The sequence below is a fragment of the Clarias gariepinus genome, chromosome 7, assembly GCF_024256425.1.
Source record: "Clarias gariepinus isolate MV-2021 ecotype Netherlands chromosome 7, CGAR_prim_01v2, whole genome shotgun sequence".
Taxonomy (NCBI): Eukaryota; Metazoa; Chordata; class Actinopteri; order Siluriformes; family Clariidae; genus Clarias; species Clarias gariepinus.
Genome location: NC_071106.1, coordinates 20102178 through 20121579, shown reverse-complemented (window position 1 = coordinate 20121579; position 19402 = coordinate 20102178). Strand labels below are relative to the sequence as shown.

Sequence of the window (19402 nt, the reverse complement as noted above, 5' to 3'; positions counted from 1 at the left end):
TGTCAGAGATGAAAAAACTGATTACAAGAAGGAATAGGAAGCATTTTGGCACTGACCAAAGTACAATGTCTAGTTAAATGTTATTCATAAACCATAAAGATATAAATAGTTTCAGGTAATACTTCTAGCACACTCCCACACCAACAAATCCTAGGTCTTCTTTTATCAACATTAGCATGTCTCTAGCCACATCAAGTAGTGTGACCATATTATTCATATATTTAATTTAAAAATATCTATATTCTCAAGTTTTGTGACCCACTTCCAGTTCTTTTTAACAGCACTGACATACACATACAAATAAACATACACCTATACCAGCAATGTGTTCAATTTTTAGCCTGTACATTAACTTTTTTCTTTGCTTTTAGTTTAATGCGTTAAGAATGTGTAATCCAGGGAGGGGAAAAGGAGCTATGATCTCCTCCCCTTATACTTTTTTTTTTCCTCACAGAAACACATGCTACCAATTTGACTTGGATGTGTATTAGATCTGCAGTGGTGCTAGATGAGTGTTACAATTTTCGGAAACCCTACAAAGAATATGTAGCTTTACCACCAGGTCTGAAACAATAGGTCGGCTCATCATTTAGATTTGTACTTAATCTAGAGGGACACAAGATGGAATCGAATGGCAACCTTTGGAAACGTCAGGTTAGTGCTTGCACAAAGAGAAGGAGACACAAAATCATACAGCTCTTTTTTCTGCCAGCATATTTTGGTACTTTAAATATTTTTGCAGAGCCAAGCTTCTTTCTTTCTCTTTGTCATGGGCTGATCTGAAGTGGGCAGTGGTGGAGACAAAATCCTGACAATCAGATGCAAATTCCTTGTTTATCTAATTATTGAGGCTAGTTAATGTGTAATCCCACTAAAGGCGGTGCTGTTATGTCTTCATTTCCTTGATTTATGGAAGTTCATAGTCTAATTACTGACTGTGAGCTCCTCACTTAGCTTGGATTCACTTGTTGAAGATCCTCACATGGGACAGACATGGCTAAAGGAGTGTACATCTCTAAGTCCTTGGCTATTGCCACCGTGGTGCTGACATTTTCTGCGCTTGGTGGCATCATTGTTATGGTCACCCTCTACAAGATGCAGATAGATAGAAAACCACCAGTGCGTCCACCAAGCCCCGTTCCTACTACGCCGATTCCAACAGGACTTCCTCCAACTCTAAGACTTCCTGACAATTTGGTTCCAGAGAGCTACGACGTCTACCTTCGCCCATATCTCTACACGACATTGCCCAATGCCACTGACCAAGTTAACATTTTTGAAGGGAACTCAACAGTTAGGTTTAAATGTGTAAAAGACACATGGACTATCTTTCTTCATGCCTTGGATCTATCTGTAGACAAAGTTATAGTGACCCACTCTAAAACAAGGGAAATTATACAAGTAGAGAGATACACTTTGCACAACGACTCAAGTTTTTTTGAGATCCTGCTTAAAAAACAGTTAGTAGGAAATGGGGACGATTATGAACTTTTTACCCAATTCAAAGGGGAACTCCTTGATGATTTGACTGGTCTTTATACAAGCCAGTACACCGAAAAAATTCTTGGTGAAGATGAGAAAAGGTAAGCGGTTTGTGATATTTAAATTTCATATATAATGTGTTTCTGTTCTTATTTCATAAAGTAGAACTCTCTCAGTTTTAACTGTTTTATCATTCCCTCCTTCCACCACACCAGACCCAGCTCATAAATGACTTAATAAATAGGTAATAGTTTGATCTTGATTTGTCAGTAGCTTGAAGCTGTGTATAGCTTTGAGTCCCTGGGACTGGATGGACCGGAGCCACACATCACTTTAACACAGTACTATCTAAAATGTTACTATGTGGACACATGGTTTTCGCACATTTCTCCATAACCTATTTTTTGACAATAAAATCATGCACTGGTGTGTGTTTGTATCTCTTCCAAATATCAGATTACCCAAAGCCATTTCTTGGTTACATGTTAGTGTGTTTAGAGTAGATGGAGCCCCCAACCCCAACCAAATCCTACTCAGTTTTATTGCTTTCTTTTTCTTCCTTTTCATCTTCAAATGGCATTATCTCAGCTGTACTCCTTCAAATACAGCAGTTCTTCTAAACAGCACATGATTGTACCCATAACTGATGTGACATCAAACTATTATTTGAAATGTTATTCTTTTCTGTCTAGGTTTTTGTACATTTGTGTGTTTCACATAAATACCTTCCCCAACAGATTTCTTGTTGCAAGCCAGATGCAAGCCACTGATGCTAGAAGAGTTTTCCCTTGCTTTGATGAACCAGCTCTGAAAGCAGTTTTTAATATTACTATTATCCACAGACCTGACACCAAAGCCCTTTCCAATGCTAAGGCTGGTAAGACACAGAACTGACTTTGTGATAAGTTTGTGTCGACAATTAATATAGGATGACACCATTTTTTAAATGTTGATCTTTCTTGCTCTGACAATTTGTTAGCTTGTAATTACATATTTAAATACGTTAAAGAACTTTGTCTAAAAAAAAGGCAAAGTTAACCCTAAAGCACAAAAAATGGCATTGGTGTAAACATGCTTGTATTTTGTATTCAACAGAAAATGAACGATATGTGGATGGAGATATGTGGCTTGCTACTACATTTGCCCCAACACCACTCATGTCAACATATCTCTTGGCTTTCACAGTGAATGAATTTAAGGAAGAATTTAGTGAATATGATAATAAAAGAATATCGGTGCGTTGTTGTTATAATAATAGTTTATATTTTTTATTACATCATATTTTCTTTTTCCTTTTTTTTTGTTAAGAATGATAAAAAAAACAATAGTGCATTACTTTAAAACTGACAAATACATTCTGGTCATACCAGTTGGATTTAGAATTTAGAATTTCAAGCAAGGTAAATTGTTTGACATCAAGTTCTAATGTTTTCATGTCTTTTAAGATCTGGGCCCGACCTGAGGCTGTGACTGCTGGACATGCGAAGTACGCAGAGAGTATCACTGGGAAGATTCTGAGTTTCTATGAGAGCAAATTTCAGATAAAATACTCATTACCAAAACTAGGTATGATTAACGCATGGGTCAGGACAAGAAAAAAAGAAATACAATTTTAGAAACTGGTGGTTCACACCATATATGCTTATATTCACAGAACAGATTGCCCTGCCTGACTTCAGTGCAGGTGCTATGGAAAACTGGGGCCTAATAATGTACCGTGAATCAGCTCTTCTATATGAGGATGGTGTGTCCTCTTCCTCTGATAAAGAATGGGTTGCCATTGTGGTAGCTCATGAACTGGCACATCAGGTACAATTTTTCACTATTTATTACAGGTGTATTTTTATGTTAATAACTCTGCAGCAAGACAAAGTACAACATTTATAGCCTGTGGCACATTTGTGACACTAAATGCATACATCACTTTGAGTTTTAATAGATTTATTTATTCATGATCATTATTTCTGGAAATGCAGTGGTTCGGAAACCTTGTCACAATGAACTGGTGGAACAACCTGTGGCTGAGTGAGGGATTTGCAACATACATCTCTTACCTGGGAGTGGACGACATCGAGCCTACATGGAACATAGTACATTTCAAACATTGTTATATAGTCACATTAGAATTTACTGCAATCATTTTTTATTAGGTTGTTTCAGTTTTTCCCTGTATGATTCATGATGCTTCAACCAAACCTTTCGTTATCTTTGGCTGACACACCAACACACAGACACATCTAGTAGCTTAAATCTGTGTATGTACTATTATTTTCAGAGAGATATGTTTGTGCTGAAAGAAATGCGTCCAGTCATGGAACTGGATTCACTAAATGCTTCACACCCTCTCAGCTTGAAGGAGTTTGAAGTTGAGACATCATCAGACATTTTGGGACTATTTGACAGCATCACCTACAGCAAGGCTGGTTTAATGTCTCTTTACTGCTTATGAATTTGTGCCCACGTATATGTTTATCAAAAAATAATTGATATGTGATTTGGTGAGCAAAATTCTCTGTCTTATCAATAGGGGGCAGCTGTGCTAAGAATGTTGTCAGCTTACATGGGGGAGGAAAAGTTTTTTGTTGGACTTAGGGTAAGTGAGCAAAGCTAGCACACAATATGGCTATGATGTTTTTTTTTTTCTACATTTTGATAATGTCTTACAAATGCATCATTTTAGACCTACCTTAACAAGTACAAGTACAAGACTGCGAACACTGCAGACCTTTGGAAGTGCATGCAGGAGGTAAATGTGCTTTGGCCACTTGCATATGTACTATATTCAATGCTTAGTCAAATAAAGAATTAATTGATTTTATCCCTAAAATGTCCACAAACTAACATACACCATGTGGCCAAAAGTTTGTGGACACCTGACCATGAGTCCCACTCCAATCTTGTCATGGATCTTGCACTGCCATAGTGGAATATTTGGAACCTTTAAGTTAAGGCAAATTGTAGTACTACAGAATACAAAGATATTCTAAACAATTATTTGCTGCCAACTTCCTTGCATCAGTTTTGGCCCACATAGTGGTGTGATGGTGAGGTGTCCATAAATCCCTGGGCATATAGTTTATATACCATATTAATGCCTACTTATCCTTTAATAATGCAGTGTGTTATCTTTATCAGGCTACACATGAGGAAATAGACAACATCATGACAGCATGGGCAGAGCAAGTGGGCTACCCTGTCATCAACATAAATACCACCACTGGAGAGATTGCTCAGGAGCAGTTCCTTTTAAAGGAAGCAGGGGACACTGGGTGAGCTTCAAGCCAGACAAAGCATTTTCAGAAAGGATACACTAACAATGTATTGACTACACTTTATAGAGGCTGTCCACAAAGTCTCTATACTGAGAGATAACATTGTAGCAAAAAGTAACTTTATTTCTTTAATTTTACAAAGAATACACTACATGGTTGCCATTTCTTTGTAAACACACATTTATTAATTTCTTCCACTCATGATCAACAGCTGCCCAATCCAAGCCATGGGAATGATTTCAAACACACACATGCGCGCGCGCACACACACACACACACACACACACACACACACACACACACACACACACACACAGAGAGAGATAGATACTGTATGTACTGTATGTATCTATGCATTGGACCGAGACCCACTGGCTGGTTACAACTGGGAAAAGTCCTTAATCCTCTACTGCTCAGTAAATAGGAGCCCATGGGAACATTTATGGATATTTAAAAACATGAGCACCCTGTTGTCCTTTCTGTGGCTGTTTTTCATTCTCAAACCTTGGAGGAGAGTGTGGTGAGAGATTTCACCCTATGAGAGAGAGCAGAATCAGAACGTTGAACGATTGTTATTTTTAAATGTGGACACTATATTAACATAATTTTATCCTCAACTGATGACAGTACCACACCTTAAGCAATACTTTTATCAGTTGAAAACGGTGTCAAAAGTACCTCTGAGTTATACTTATACTCAGTTAGCAACAGTATCAGAAATTCAGTGTTTTAATAACGAAACACTATTAACTCTGAGTGACTGTCATACTAATTAAAGTAAAGTATCTGCAATTCTCCACCATTTCCCAAAGAAACTACCCTTGCACTCCACTCAGGTGTGCAGTTAACCTCCCATATTTGAGAACCAGTGTAAACATTTTATTTTATTTTTTTATGAAACATGTGCTGGATTTGGAGCCTGATGCTTTTAAACCTTCTGATTTTCCTGTAGGCTTGAATGGCAGGTTCCAATTATCTACATGAAATCTGATTTTGTACATAAGAAAGATTTACTAAAAGAAAAAGGGCCAGGTAAATCTCTCTCAGTTTTTTTTTTAAGAAGTATTATTATTCAAGCAGTGCTTGTGATAGGTAAAAAGGTTACAGTATGGCATAGGATAAATGCCCTAAAATTTGTTGTTGTTACAGTGAGAAAGCCTGCTTATGAAGTTACTGATGATGGATGGCTATTAGTCAATATAAACTGCAGTGGTTATTACAGAGTGAACTATGATGAACAGAACTGGAATAGACTTATCAATCAACTGGAGAGTAATCATGAAGTGAGTATGTTCATTTCCTAGTCTATTGTAAAATGTATTGTTAAGATTTTAACTGTCATTCTCACACCAACCTCTCCCTAGGTTATCCCGCTCATTAACCGAGGCCAGTTAATTGATGATGCATTTAATCTTGCTAGGTAAATATAGTTAATATTTACAGTTTTAGTTAATAATTAATTTATATAAAATAGTTTGTTTATGAATGTATATTTAAAAAAATATTATTTTAGCACAGTCTGTATTATCTTTAGTAATCACATAATATAAGATAAATAAACATACAATATTTTTTTGCCTAATACATTTCATAGATAACCATGTTTGTGTTATCTTGTCTTCTGAAAGGGCCAAATACATCAATGTCACACTGGCATTGAGCACAACCAAGTATTTGATCAATGAAACTGAATATGTACCATGGGAATCAGCTCTGAACAACTTGGGTTACTTTATTCTCATGTTTGATCGTTCTGAAGTCTACGGCCCCATGCAAGTGAGTATAATGTACACAGGAACCCATGGGCAGGGTGAGAGTGCACAGTTGATCAAAAGAGACAGAGGGTTGGTATTTTTTATTATTATTATTTATTCTTTGTTCTGTCTATAGAAATACCTACGAAAGCAAGTTGATCCACTTTACAAGTACTTCCAAGAATACACTGATAATGCAACTGTTCCAGAGAACCTTGCTGACCAGTATGTATCTCTATAATATATAAGATAAATTGTTTAAGCTAAATTAATGTTAAATTAGAGTTAAATATATTATGTAATCCTATGTTTATCTCTCATTTAGGTACAATCAAATTAATGCTATTTCAGTGGCATGCAGCAATGGTGTTCCTGAATGCATAAACATGGCTACAAAGCTTTTTAATGAGTGGAAAAATGGCACAAATCGGTAAATTTACATATTTATATTAATAACAGTGTTTGGGCCTAAATTGTTCTACACTCACGTTAAATGTAATCAGCAAATATATTAATAAAGAATAAATCTAAATACAGTATTTAAAATAAAAATTTTAACAGTAATAAAAATTTTATATATGTTTATTATCTCTGTATTATTATTATTATTTACAAAACCATTTCCCATTCCTAACATACCTACAATGTAGGCACTGTGGTTTTACAATAGAAAGAAGCAAGTATGGCAAAGGTACCAGAAGAACTGGTATATTCCCTGACATACTCAGACTACAGCACTTATTATAACACAATTTGAAGTACAGATAATATGGTGCCTAAGACTTTTGCACAGCACTGTATATCTTGGGTGTATGTTTAATGTATTTGTCAATGTTAGCAACTATTCCTACCAAATATTTTTTCTCTTGTTTAGGATTCCACCTAACTTAAAGTCTACCATCTACTGCAACGCTATAGCAGCTGGAAATGAGGATGACTGGGATTTTGCATGGAAACAATATGAAGAAGCCACAATTGCCACAGAACAAGACGTACTAAGATATGCCCTCTCCTGTACCAAAATAATCTGGCTTTTAAACAAGTAAGTACTTGGTAAAATCAGGCTCTAGACTCTGGTGTCACACTTATCAAACACCTGATGTGTCATTCATCCTTACCCAGATACCTTGAGTACACTCTAGACCCCACCAAGATAAGAAAGATGGACATAGTGTCTACCATAAACTACATTGCCAGGAATGTAGCTGGACAACCTCTTGCCTGGGATTTCATTCGGGCCCAATGGACATTCATAAGTCAAGTGTGAGTTTAAGTATTTTATTTTTAAATTTGCATTATATAATTGAACTTGCAACTGTGGATATAATGTGAAATTTTAATTTGAGGACAAATTCCAAGCTTAAGGGGTTTGGACGTTCGTTATTTCCTCCTCACAGCTGTGAAGTCATAAGTTATATGATGCTAGCAAAGGTTACATGCAATTCAGGGATCGAAGGTTAAGTTCAGCTGTTAGTAAGCGCTCAGCATTTTTTATGTTTGTTCCATTGGTTACTAGGTAATACAATTACTCACCTGGCTAATATCTATTTCATCAAACAGGTACGGAGGTGGGATAGGATCTGTTGGAAGCTTGATTGATGATGTAACTGAGAGGTTCTCCACAGACTTTGAACTTCAACAGGTAATACTGAAAGTCATCCAAAAGGGTGACATTAAAATATTTGCACTAATAATTATTATCTTCTGTGCGTCCACCTCAGATTAACTCATACATGTCTAATTCTCTCTGTCTAGCTGAAGCAGTTCCAAAGTGAACTTGATGAAGATGGCCTCGGGCCAATGACACGAGCTTTTGATCAGGCAATTGAGAGAACTGAAACCAACATTAAATGGGTGAAAGAGAACAAACAGACTGTGTTGAACTGGTTCAGAGAACAGACACAGGTCCACTGAGCTTTTGCAGGTCTGCACAACTCTGTGCATAAAAAAGCCAGAGCAATGAGAAACAGATGTAGAATAATGTGGTGGTTATAGAGACAACATCCTGTGTTTCACAATGTTTTTCTTTTCCACAAGCGAACCGTGTTTCATAAGGAAATCTCATTATGTTGAATCAGAAGACAGGCCTTTCCTCAAAAAGACTACACTTAAAAAAAGGAAAAAAGGAAAAATTTAATTACACAATTCATAGTTTTAAATGTTTTTTTTTTTACTTTATAAGAAGTTATCACATCATCTCATTGTTCTAAAAAATAACAATACATGTTATTTTTATACAGAACTGTGCAATTTTATAGTTATCTATATATTACTGGTGCCAGTTGTTGCCAAATGAACAAAATTTAACATGTTAGTCTCAATCTATCAATTCTCAGGAATTGTCAGGAATTTGGTTTAATTTATTTTTTTAGTCGTATAGTACCAGTAAAGAAATGTTTACTGCTAATTACTCAGGCATATTTTAAGGTAATAAATTTATTTACAATATAGTGCATTTTGTAAGTATAGAAACTAGTATAAATGTATGTACTCCTTAAATGAATCATGTTATTTTTTGAAATAAGTTGAATTCAAATAAAAAAAATATTTGAATTATTTTTATGCTCTTAAACCTTAATTCTTTTCATTTGATTAATATTCTTTCAACATTTGTTCCTTGTACACATAGTAGCCAATGTATCTGATCAATAGGCCTTGTGTCTGCACTTGTATTAGGTTCAGCTACCCCATTTATGTGCTTAGTAAATTAACAAATTACATACTGCACAGTTTCTGTGACAATATGAGTTAGTTATATTGTATTTAAGTCGGTTGAATCAATGAAAATTGTGCTACTACCAAAATTTTTACCAAGAAAATAAAAACAATGCATCTGCACCAATACACTTTAGAGACAAAAACAAACATGCCAAGAATGCAGCACAGCTCAAAGAACATCTGGTTAGTGGTGATCACATTCCAGAGAGGGTTCAGAGAGTGTGGCAGTAATGTGCAGTCTATTGAAAATTCTACAACAGGAAAGGAAACCACAAAAATTAAAACAACATTTCATTAAGACTGGATTCATTTCTTTTTTCAGTTAAATATAATCTGCTACATATGTCATAATAACTTCATCCCTTTAATTACTATTTAGCTGTACCGATATCTACGTAATAAAATCATAATATTGTACATAGCAGCATGGTGGCTTAATGCTCACCTTGCATCTTCAAGGTGGGGGTTGTTTGAATCTCATCTCCGATTTCAGTGCATGTTCTCCCTGTGCTTGGTAGCTTTCCTCTAGATATTCCGGTTTTCTTAGAGTGTGTGTGTGTGTGTGTGTGTGCGTCTTTGTGTGTGTATGTGTGCATGCATGTGTGTGCGCCTGTTCCCTGTGATGCACCATCTGGAGTCTACCTCACCTTGTGTTCTGAGAACCCTAGAATAGGCTCCAGGTCCCCTGTAACCCTTAAAAAAAAATAAGCTGTACAGAAAATTGATGGATGGATAACATTTTACATAATATAGATACAAAACCTAGCACAAAGACACAGATCCTCTATTATTAATAAAATGTCATTTATTATTATTATTATTATTATTATACATAAAAACAGAACATAAGAGGTTACTGTATAAAGTAAGTATAAAGCATTTGGGGGTATTTAGGTATATTTAACCCATATATATGTATATTATTTTTAAATGTCCGGTTGAGAAAAAGTTGCTTGCTGCAACTTTCCACCATGTACTCCATGGACTGGTCAGTCATCCTGAAATGAGGACACAGCCCAGAGAGAAAATGTGATGAGACAGAAAACATTGCACAGCATTATTTACATTACACAAATAATGTTTACCTTTACAGCAAGTTAAGGCAGGACCCACTGTATACTATATGTGCATGCAAAACTAAACATGATGTACATTTATTGAGCCAAATATTACATATTCATATTAATTTGCTAGTGCTTTTATGAAAAATGGAACATGACTAGAAAATGTCTAGTATGCCACATTATAAACATCCTAATGCATCTGTATGTGTTTTTGCTGATATTTTCTTTATCTATTCTACAGTACCAGTGTTAAAAACATAGCCCGATACCTGCCCAACTGCACAACGTATAACCGGGACAAATGCTGACTGAATAGTCAGTATCTTACCCACTCATCCTCCTCTACCCCTTCCCCCAGTTCGGATGGTTTTACTTTACTTGGTGCGTCTGCTTTGTTTGCCATTATTTTGTCTGTCCATGATTTTCCAGCTGCCTCATCTCCTGCAAAATTGCACTTTGTTACTGTGCCAGCATCCACCTTGGCAAAGGAGACTTAAAACACATCAAACAGAAATTTTGCAGTTAGTGCTTAATATTCAGTCAGCTTTAGCAGCATTGCTACTGCAACGAACTTTGAAGGTTCTGTAACACTCACAGATAAAAGGGCCATCTCCCCTAGTCTTTAAACGGATATCCTGCCCGATCTCCAACTCTGTCTTCTCCAGTTCAGCCTCCAAGATCCAGAATGCAAAGGCTTGGTTAGGACAGTGCTTCTGTGTTATACTAAGTAGTTCCTTTTTGTTCACAATGCCCTTGAGCTGCTCTTCAGTTAGACGATCAGATTCGCCTTTAGCATCCTGTTCTGTGTAAATAACATATGACAATACACAAGGTCAAGTGTTTAAATATTAATACATATGATGAGAATGAACACAATCATGTTTGAGTGAATGGAAAAAGTGCTGCTCTTAATGTAGCCACTTTTCCAGCAACCAGAAATTATGGACTACACTGGAACTAATTGGATTTATATATGGAAAAAAATGAAATGTCAGAATCTCTTTTGTCCTGGAGAATAATTCCCATCTCATAAGTAGTTTTGAAGATCAGCAAGGAAACCAAGACTTCTGAGAATTAACAAAAAACAGAACAGGCCGAACAACTGTAAATAAACTAATCTATAAATAAATTTGAAAAAAATATATATGTGGCATGGGGGTTGGCATGAGATTGGCTGGTTTGAGAAACTGCTGATCTGCTATTTTCAGACATGAGATGCATAAGTGCATGTGCTGCGCTTGCTGCCACATGGTTAGCCAAAAAAAGAAAAAAAAAAAAGATGCTAAAAAGTGGCCCTACACTTATTCACCCATATGGGCAAGTTAGCATAAATAATCCATAAATTAATTTTTGTTGTACACACTAGCTAACTGCTGTGGTGTTTGTCCAGTAGCACACAGTAGTTTATTATTTATTAAGTGCAAAGGTTAAACTGCTAAATAGATGCTGGGTTTTCCCCATAATTAAGTTTTGCAATATAAGTACTTACTGTAGGATGACATAAGATAACCAGTGTTGACTTTCCTGGTTTCACTAAAGTTAGGCTCAATCTCGTTGCCCTTTGAGTCATACTTTCTGTAGTGGATTCGACTTGGCTTGACATACAGGGCATTGTAGCGCACCTACAAGGAAATCAAACAGTGTTTGCACTAAAACTAAGAGCAATATGAAAACAGACTACATATTTTTGTAGACATTGTAAAATGTAAATCTGGCAAAAAAAAAAAAAAAAAAATTAACAATTAAAACTGTTGAAAAGAAGCATAAAAATGTTTCTCCGTTAGCTCTTGCTGTGGATAAACTTTGTCCTGTCCCTGTCAGTGATTAAATTTGCCACAAATGTCGCTTCTTCACAAACAGAAAACCAATGTCTTATATTGAATGTATAAAATAAAATCAAAGTTATTTGATGAGTGTCACATGTTCCTAGGTTGCACCGAGCTTACCTTTTTATTGTTGATGTCAGTAACTGCATGGCGAGACACATCAACAAACGTTCCCTCTAAAATCACTCCGGCGCCACTGAAACGGATTATATTTCACATTTACACTCGCCCTGTTTTGTAGAGAACAAGCCATTTATTCTGCTTCGCTACAAAAACGTATCAAATGTAGTACTTACCTCTGATATACGGAAGGCTCCCAGGAACAAGACACTTTCTCGTTATGAACAGGTTTGTTTCGTAAGGCTGCGTTATCATATATTCGGCTCATTTCGAAAATTTTTGTTTAGCGAAAGGTTTAAAAAATAAATAATTAAAAACTTCCTTCTTTTACGTCATCAGTCAGCGACTATGTTGATTTTTTTTTTTTCAGGAAGAGGTGAGGACTAGAATGTTTTCCCCACCGAGCATAACACCACAATCTAACAGTACATTGCCAGGGATTATAAGGAGCATTAAATAGCGAATAACAACAAAAAATAAAGAAGACAAAAGTAAAATTGAAAATAAAGAAATAATATACTCGAAAAGGAAAAATACGTAGGCTATGAAAAACGTAAAAGAGCACCAGTAGTAAAATGTCAAAATCTCTACCAAATGATTTACAAAAATGAAAAAATAAAAACAGCCTTGGAGTTTTTTTTTTAAATCTCTTTAATACTTTCGAAATATCTTTTTTTTTGTTGTTGTTGTGGCATAATCTCAGGTCATCTCAAAGTTAGAGAAAGAGCAGCTGATGTCAATGTTCTTTTAAAATCTCAAAAAAATATATAAAGAATTTGACAAGATAATATTTATACAGCAACTTCAAAGAGATTTCTCTTATGTTGTTATTTAGACTATATGTTAGGTAAACTCCAGACTTTTTCCAAGGTATATTATTGACAGAATATCACAGTATGACATCACATGAGGGACATTGACAAAGAGTTGTTGGAAAAGTGCTCTGGCTCTTTTATTGTTGTGATGAGTGACTGAAAAATATAAATTTTCCTATATTTATTTTTTTGGGATGAGGAAAAGTATTTGTGGATCATGGAAACTGGGAAGATGACAAGTCGCTACTTATGTTTATCAATATTTTATTTAAGGATTAAAACATATAAGAGCGACTTCCCAGCTAGGTTTTTTTTTTACTTATTCATGAATGACACATTATTTTTTATTTTTTTATTTTATAGAAAGTCTGTGAGACATGTTTGTTCCCTTTTTCAGTTTATAGTATATTGGCAATAAACCCCATGACAGTTTATTTTTCTTAAGTTTATCAGGTGGAGAACACATGGTTTGTTAAATTACTGAGCAACAGGGAAGGACAAATTGTACTAAGGACTATAGTGTAAAATTGTTGACAATTAAAAAGATATAAACAATTTGCCTTGCTGCCTGGACTACTATCACATTTATGCTGGCTGTGATGTAACACACAATACACAAGGGACATGCTATTAAAAAATAATAAAAATCCAGTCGTGTAATATGGCACAGCACAAAGTGGGGGCATGGTTATTTTCCAATTAAAGCAATTACCACAAGCAATTTATAAATGACTTCTACGTTTAATTCCTTAACCAACACAGCATGCTTTTTATAGTTCATCTCAATTGTTTTGGCTCATTTCTCAAGGCAGACTTGCACTTATCTCAACTGCAATTTCCAAACCATTTCCTATGCAGTAACAAAACAGTTTCAAAAAAGTTTTTTTCCCCTCGCACTTTTTGTATTTTGGCAAACTTTTTGAACTGTTAGTTACTCACACAAAAACACAGTCCCACAATTGTTGTATAAACACCAGTTGTTTTAGGTTTTAAGGTTGTCATGGTTTTAGTGCCCTAAACTTACAAATGTAAGTGAAACAAATGTAAATGATAAAATACAACACTGCATCATAACATGTTTGGTTTAATTGTAACAAAAATGTTACTGCAAAAAGCTATAAATACACTAACCTCTTTTTACAAGGATTAAACTGACTTCAGATGTCTTCTTTTGTGTTCCTCTGGCTACAGGTATTCTTCTAACTCACACCTTATATTTTTTCTAGCTATTCATGGCTGTAAAGACACGCACTCACTCGTTTTCTATACAGCATATTGTGTAAAAGGCTGAAGGAAGAATGGTGTCTGTCCCAGGGGACTCTGGCACTCATTCACTACAGGGACCTTGGAAACATCAGTTAGCCCACTCTGTATGTCTTTGGACTGTGGGAGAAAACCAGAGTATGTGAAAGAAATCAACCAAGAGTGGAAATAACATGCCAGAACTCCCAGACCTGAGGGAGGAAGTGAATCCTCGACACATTGTGCCACCCCCAATGTGAGGACAATGTTATGTAAAAGATAAAAACACTTATAGTACAATTTTATTACAAGTAACAGTGCAATATAAAAACAATCTATGCAGTATACTGTATGTATAATAACACATCCTTGTTTTCTTTCATAAACATTTGAACTATGGATAAAACAGTGAAGAGGCCTACAGTTGGTTGCACTCTTTGGCCTGACCACGATTTATGATATGGTCTACAATCATGGCCATCATACAATCTCTGTCTGGGTCTCTATTGTATCTGATTGTCTTCTTTCTTTTTCACTGATGTGAAAAATCCACAGCATGAGTATTAAACATAACAGATTAATTACAGTTTACATAATATGATAGAAATTTCTTACAAAGTGATTCTGTAATACTGTTGGATTCACACAAAGCCTTCTTGACCCACAACAGTACTTTTCACCACTCTCATTAACATCACTGCTTAAACTTCAACAACTTTTATCTATTTACTTATTTTAAAAATTAAATGTAAAAAGGGCTGCTATCTAAAATCCTTCCACTCAGGTCTGACAGACATCCACAAACACACAAAAACAGACAACAACTTAAAGGTGAATTCATTTATTTTTACACTTTCACATCCTATATTCAATCTTTCACTTGCTTCAGCTACAGGAGATAAGTTTGTTTCACTTCTTTTACAACTCTTCTGTTATTATACCAACTGTTAAATTTACTTTTATTTGTTCAACACTGTCCTTGGATAACCCTCAAAGTGCAGAGTTCAAAATATGATTGGTGCAAAAATACAAAATATAATATCAGGCAAAAAAAACCGGATTATGCACAAGACAGCTTGTAAAAGCCTTTTTTGGCCCATAACGTTATGCCTGGAATAACCTTATATACACAACTACACTAAACCAAGAATAGCTTAAACATAAATTAATATCCCTAAAAAATATTTTAAGAAATTTCCAAGCAATAAGCTGATGTGTACTGTACTTATAAATCTAATGTATACAGCTTTGGCTTTGGGTGAACACTAATTTGAAGACTCTGGAAGTTTTTCCAACAACGAACGCTTTTTTTTAACTTCTCAGACTGCAAAAGATTTAGCACCTGTTTTCCTGAAAAATTATATTTGAGCTGTTGAACCTGACTGAGCTGTGTAAGTAAAACTGAAACGCCTGGTTTTAGAACACAATAATCCTCCTTTTGCGGCCAATACTGCATCAATTCGTCCTGGAAATGACAGATACAAGTCCAGCACAGTGGCCAGAGGAATTTTGAGCCATTGCAGAATAGTGGCCAGGTCACCACGTGATGCTGATGGAGGAAAATGTTTCCTGACCCGCTCCTCCAAAACACCCCAAAGTAGCTCAATAGTATTTAGATCTGGTGACTGTGCAGGCCATAGGAGATGTTCAACTTTAATGTTAATCGAACCACTCTGTCAACAGTCTTGCCGTGTGTATTGGTGCATTATTATTCTGATAAATGCATCGCCTTCAGGATACAATGTTTGGACCATTGGGTGGTCATGGTCCTCCAGAATGGTTTGGTGGTCCTTGGCAGTGATGCGCCCATCTAGCATAGAGAATGCCATGATATTAAAGCCCAAATCATTAATGATCCACCCCCATGCTTCACTCTGGGCATGCAACAGGCTGGGTGGTACGCTTCTTTGGGGCTTCTCCACATCGTTACTCTCCTGGATGTGGGGAAGACAGTGAAGGTGGACTCATTAGAGAACAATACATGTTTCACCTTGTCCACAGCCCAAGATTTTCGCTGTGGGCACCACTAAAACCGTCGTTTGGCATTGGCATGAGTGACCAAAGATTTGGTTATAGCAGCCTGGTCATGTACTGCACATTGACCCTGTGGAGCTCCCGACGAACAGTCTTGATGGAAACAGGAGAGTTGAGGTATACAATTCTCTAGTGAGTTGGGCAGCTGTGGTTTTATGTTATATATATATATATATATATATATATATATATATATATATATAAATTCAATGTGCAATTGGCTTTGTGCATCATTTGCATTTCCATTAGCAGTCTATCCATATTTGCCTGAATAATGTCAGAATTCGGCTGAGAAATGCACAGTTTTTGACTTGCTTGACAGGCATGGGTGATATTTATTTTTCTTTGGCACAGGTATTGCTGATTGATCATACATTCAATTGACTGCTCTTAAATGCCTCTTAAGGAGTCACCCAACAATAATTAATTAATTATACAAGCTGATTAGTTGTTTACAAAATAGGATAGCTATGCACTTTACATTTTTCCTCTAACTCTTCTAGAACGTCTAGGCGGTGAAGTGGCGTGTACAAAAATCCTTTTAAATGTTGTCAACTGCTGTCCGTATCTCATACTAGCTTTAAACCACAATTATTTAGGGTTGATTTTACTGTGTCCTTGTTACTGTATGTGCTCTTATTTTTAGGCCCTCAAAGTACAACAAGGATTTTATTACCGAATTCTGAATTTATATCCGACATAGTTACTTCATGTGATAATTTTCTTATTCTTGGAGAAATTTTAATATACATTTGTGCTGTCCTTCCAAGCCATTAGTTAGTGATTTCTATTATTATTATTATTATTATTATTATTATTATAGCTGATTGATTCCCTTAATATTACTCTGTCTATGGCTGGAGCTACTCATAGAGGTGGACATACCCTTGACCTTGTAGTGTCTTTGGATTTCTCTGTCACAAATGTTGTTGAAGGATGTTTACACGATCATTTGTTTGTTTGTTTCGATGCTGTACTTTCTTTGTTGAATACTGTCAACAGAAGGGCTGGCCACTAGTCTTGTTTTTATAAACACTTCTACATCTGCTAGGTTTTCTGAGGCCTTTTTAGCTTTAACATGTTACCACAGTTTAGAGATTTTTTTAATCCTGTTATTAGTGTGGATGGGTATTTTAATTCATTTTTAATTCTGTTTGCACATTTTAGACATTTTAGATGAGATTGCACATTTAAAGTATCGTAAATAAAACAGCCCCAGCCTTGGATGAATCATGAAATTTGTATTTCTAGACAAGCTTGTCAAGATGTAAGTAAGACAGGCTGCAAGTATCTTTCGGAATTTTAAGTACGTTTTTCAAGTACAGTATTACTAAACAGAATTCAAAGAAACAATATTTTAAATATTTTATTTAATACAATTAATGAAGTGATTTTATCTGCTCCTGTTAATTTTGTTGAGGGTGATCAAAACGTGTGAGGACTTTTTACAATTTTTCGTAAATAAAATTAATAATCTCCAGGCACAGATTATTTCTCGAAAAAAAATGATGGTTTCCATTAAAATTCCTCAAGTTCCTTTATTAGTTTAAAACCAATTTCCTTAGTACAGTTGGAATACATTTTAAATTATACACCGGCGACACATCCTTTGGATCCTATTCCCCCTCGTTTGTTTAATCTTTTAGGCACCACTACTCAATCTCTTTTTAATAGTAGTTCAATTAGTAGAATTGTTCCAGCCTGTTTTAAAGATGCAGTAGTGCAGCCACTTCTGAAGAAGCCAAATTTTGATTGCACAGTTTTAAATAATTATCGACCAATATCTAAATGATCTTTTTTTACCAAAAGTTTTAGAGAATTTTTTTAGAGAAAGCAGCAATATGGTTTTATGCCTAGAAAGAGTACATCAGATGCAGTATTTGCTTTGAGGATGCTGGCGGAGAAGTACAGAGAAGGTAACAGGGAGTTGCATTGTGTCTTTTTAGATTTAGAGAAAGCGTATGACAGGGTGCCAAGAGAGGAGCTGTGGTATTGTATGAGGAAGTCTGGAGTGGCAGAGAAGTATGTTAGAGTGGTGCAGGACATGTATGAGAGCTGTAAGACAGTGGTAAGATGTGCTGTAGGTGTGACAGAAGAGTTTAAGGTGGAGGTGGGTCTGCATCAAGGATCGGCTCTAAGCCCCTTTTTGTTTGCTCTGGTGATGGACAGGATGACAGATGAGGTAAGACAGGAGTCCCCATGGACTATGATGTTTGCAGATGACATTGTGCTCTGTAGCGAGAGCAGGGAACAGGTGGAGGAAAATTTGGAGAGGTGGAGGTATGCTCTGGAAAGCAGAGGAATGAAGGTTAGCCGCAGCAAGACGGAATACATGTGTGTAAATGAGAGGGACCCAGGAGGATCGGTGAGGCTACAGGGAGCAGAGGTAAAGAAGGTGCAGGATTTTAAGTACTTAGGGTCAACGGTCCAGAGCAATGGAGAGTGTGAAAAGGAGGTGAAGAGGCGGGTACAGGCAGGTTGGAATGGGTGGAGAAAAGTGTCAGGTGTGTTGTGCGATAAAAGAGTATCAGCGAGAATAAAAGGAAAGGTGTACAGGACAGTGGTGAGACCAGCGATGCTCTACGGCTTAGAGACAGTGGCGCTGAAGAAAAGACAGGAGGCAGAGTTGGAGGTAGCAGAGCTGAAGATGTTGAGGTTCTCTTTGGGAGTGACAAGGATGGATAGGATTAAGAATGAGTTTATCAGAGGGACAACCCACGTTAGATGTTTTGGAGATAAAGTCAGAGAGGCCAGATTGAGGTGGTTTGGGCATGTTCAGAGGAGAGATTGTGAATATATCGGTAGAAGGATGCTGAGGTTGGAACTGCCAGGCAGGAGGTCTAGAGGAAGACCAAAGAGGAGATTTATGGATGCAGTGAGAGAGGACATGAAGTTAGTTGGTGTGAGAGAAGAGGATGCAGAGGATAGGGTTAGATGGAGGCAGATGATTCGCTGTGGCGACCCCTGAAAGGGAACAGCCGAAAGACAAAGAAGAAAGAAGAAGTTTAGAGAATTTTTTTTATCTCAATTACGTCCATATCTGGATGCAAATGCTGTTATAGATATGTTTTAGTC

General features: G+C 36.2%; 2 protein-coding genes across 3 annotated transcripts; one reads left to right on the top strand and one right to left on the bottom strand.

Moving 5' to 3' along the window:
- The first annotated feature begins 487 nt into the window (after window positions 1-487).
- On the top strand, window positions 488-9030 carry anpeplb (alanyl (membrane) aminopeptidase-like b). 2 transcript variants are annotated; one of them, XM_053500689.1, is made up of 21 exons: window positions 488-654; window positions 955-1583; window positions 2220-2359; window positions 2578-2717; window positions 2928-3048; window positions 3137-3291; window positions 3459-3572; window positions 3758-3901; window positions 4010-4075; window positions 4163-4228; window positions 4618-4751; window positions 5707-5786; window positions 5904-6037; window positions 6119-6174; window positions 6383-6530; window positions 6645-6733; window positions 6834-6938; window positions 7383-7550; window positions 7631-7771; window positions 8069-8150; window positions 8264-9030. In XM_053500689.1, the coding sequence occupies exons 2-21, from the start codon at window positions 994-996 to the stop codon at window positions 8420-8422; spliced, it is 2832 nt and encodes a 943-aa protein (XP_053356664.1). In that variant the 5' UTR covers window positions 488-654; window positions 955-993; the 3' UTR covers window positions 8423-9030. The 2 variants fall into 2 exon arrangements, with proteins under 2 accessions (XP_053356664.1, XP_053356663.1); XM_053500688.1 differs by having other exon boundaries at window positions 488-1583.
- A 978-nt stretch (window positions 9031-10008) lies between these two features.
- arpin (actin related protein 2/3 complex inhibitor) lies at window positions 10009-12587 on the bottom strand. The gene is made up of 6 exons (XM_053500657.1): window positions 12413-12587; window positions 12237-12312; window positions 11780-11912; window positions 10886-11092; window positions 10619-10782; window positions 10009-10224 (listed from the first exon to the last, which is right to left on the bottom strand). The coding sequence occupies exons 1-6, from the start codon at window positions 12502-12504 to the stop codon at window positions 10216-10218; spliced, it is 681 nt and encodes a 226-aa protein (XP_053356632.1). The 5' UTR covers window positions 12505-12587; the 3' UTR covers window positions 10009-10215.
- Between the last annotated feature and the right edge of the window lie 6815 nt (window positions 12588-19402).

Bases quoted from the DNA above. Each gene is read 5' to 3' on its own strand.
- anpeplb (XM_053500689.1), top strand. From the start codon at position 994: ATGGCTAAAGGAGTGTACATCTCTAAGTCCTTGGCTATTGCCACCGTG. The intron at 1,584-2,219 runs GTAAGCGGTTTG...CTTCCCCAACAG, and splicing joins CTTGGTGAAGATGAGAAAAG to ATTTCTTGTTGCAAGCCAGA. The intron at 3,573-3,757 runs GTACATTTCAAA...TATTATTTTCAG, and splicing joins TCGAGCCTACATGGAACATA to AGAGATATGTTTGTGCTGAA.
- arpin (XM_053500657.1), bottom strand. From the start codon at position 12,504: ATGAGCCGAATATATGATAACGCAGCCTTACGAAACAAACCTGTTCAT. The intron at 12,313-12,412 runs GTAAGTACTACA...AATCCGTTTCAG, and splicing joins GAGCCTTCCGTATATCAGAG to TGGCGCCGGAGTGATTTTAG. The intron at 11,093-11,779 runs GTAAGTACTTAT...TTATTTACACAG, and splicing joins TTATCTTATGTCATCCTACA to AACAGGATGCTAAAGGCGAA.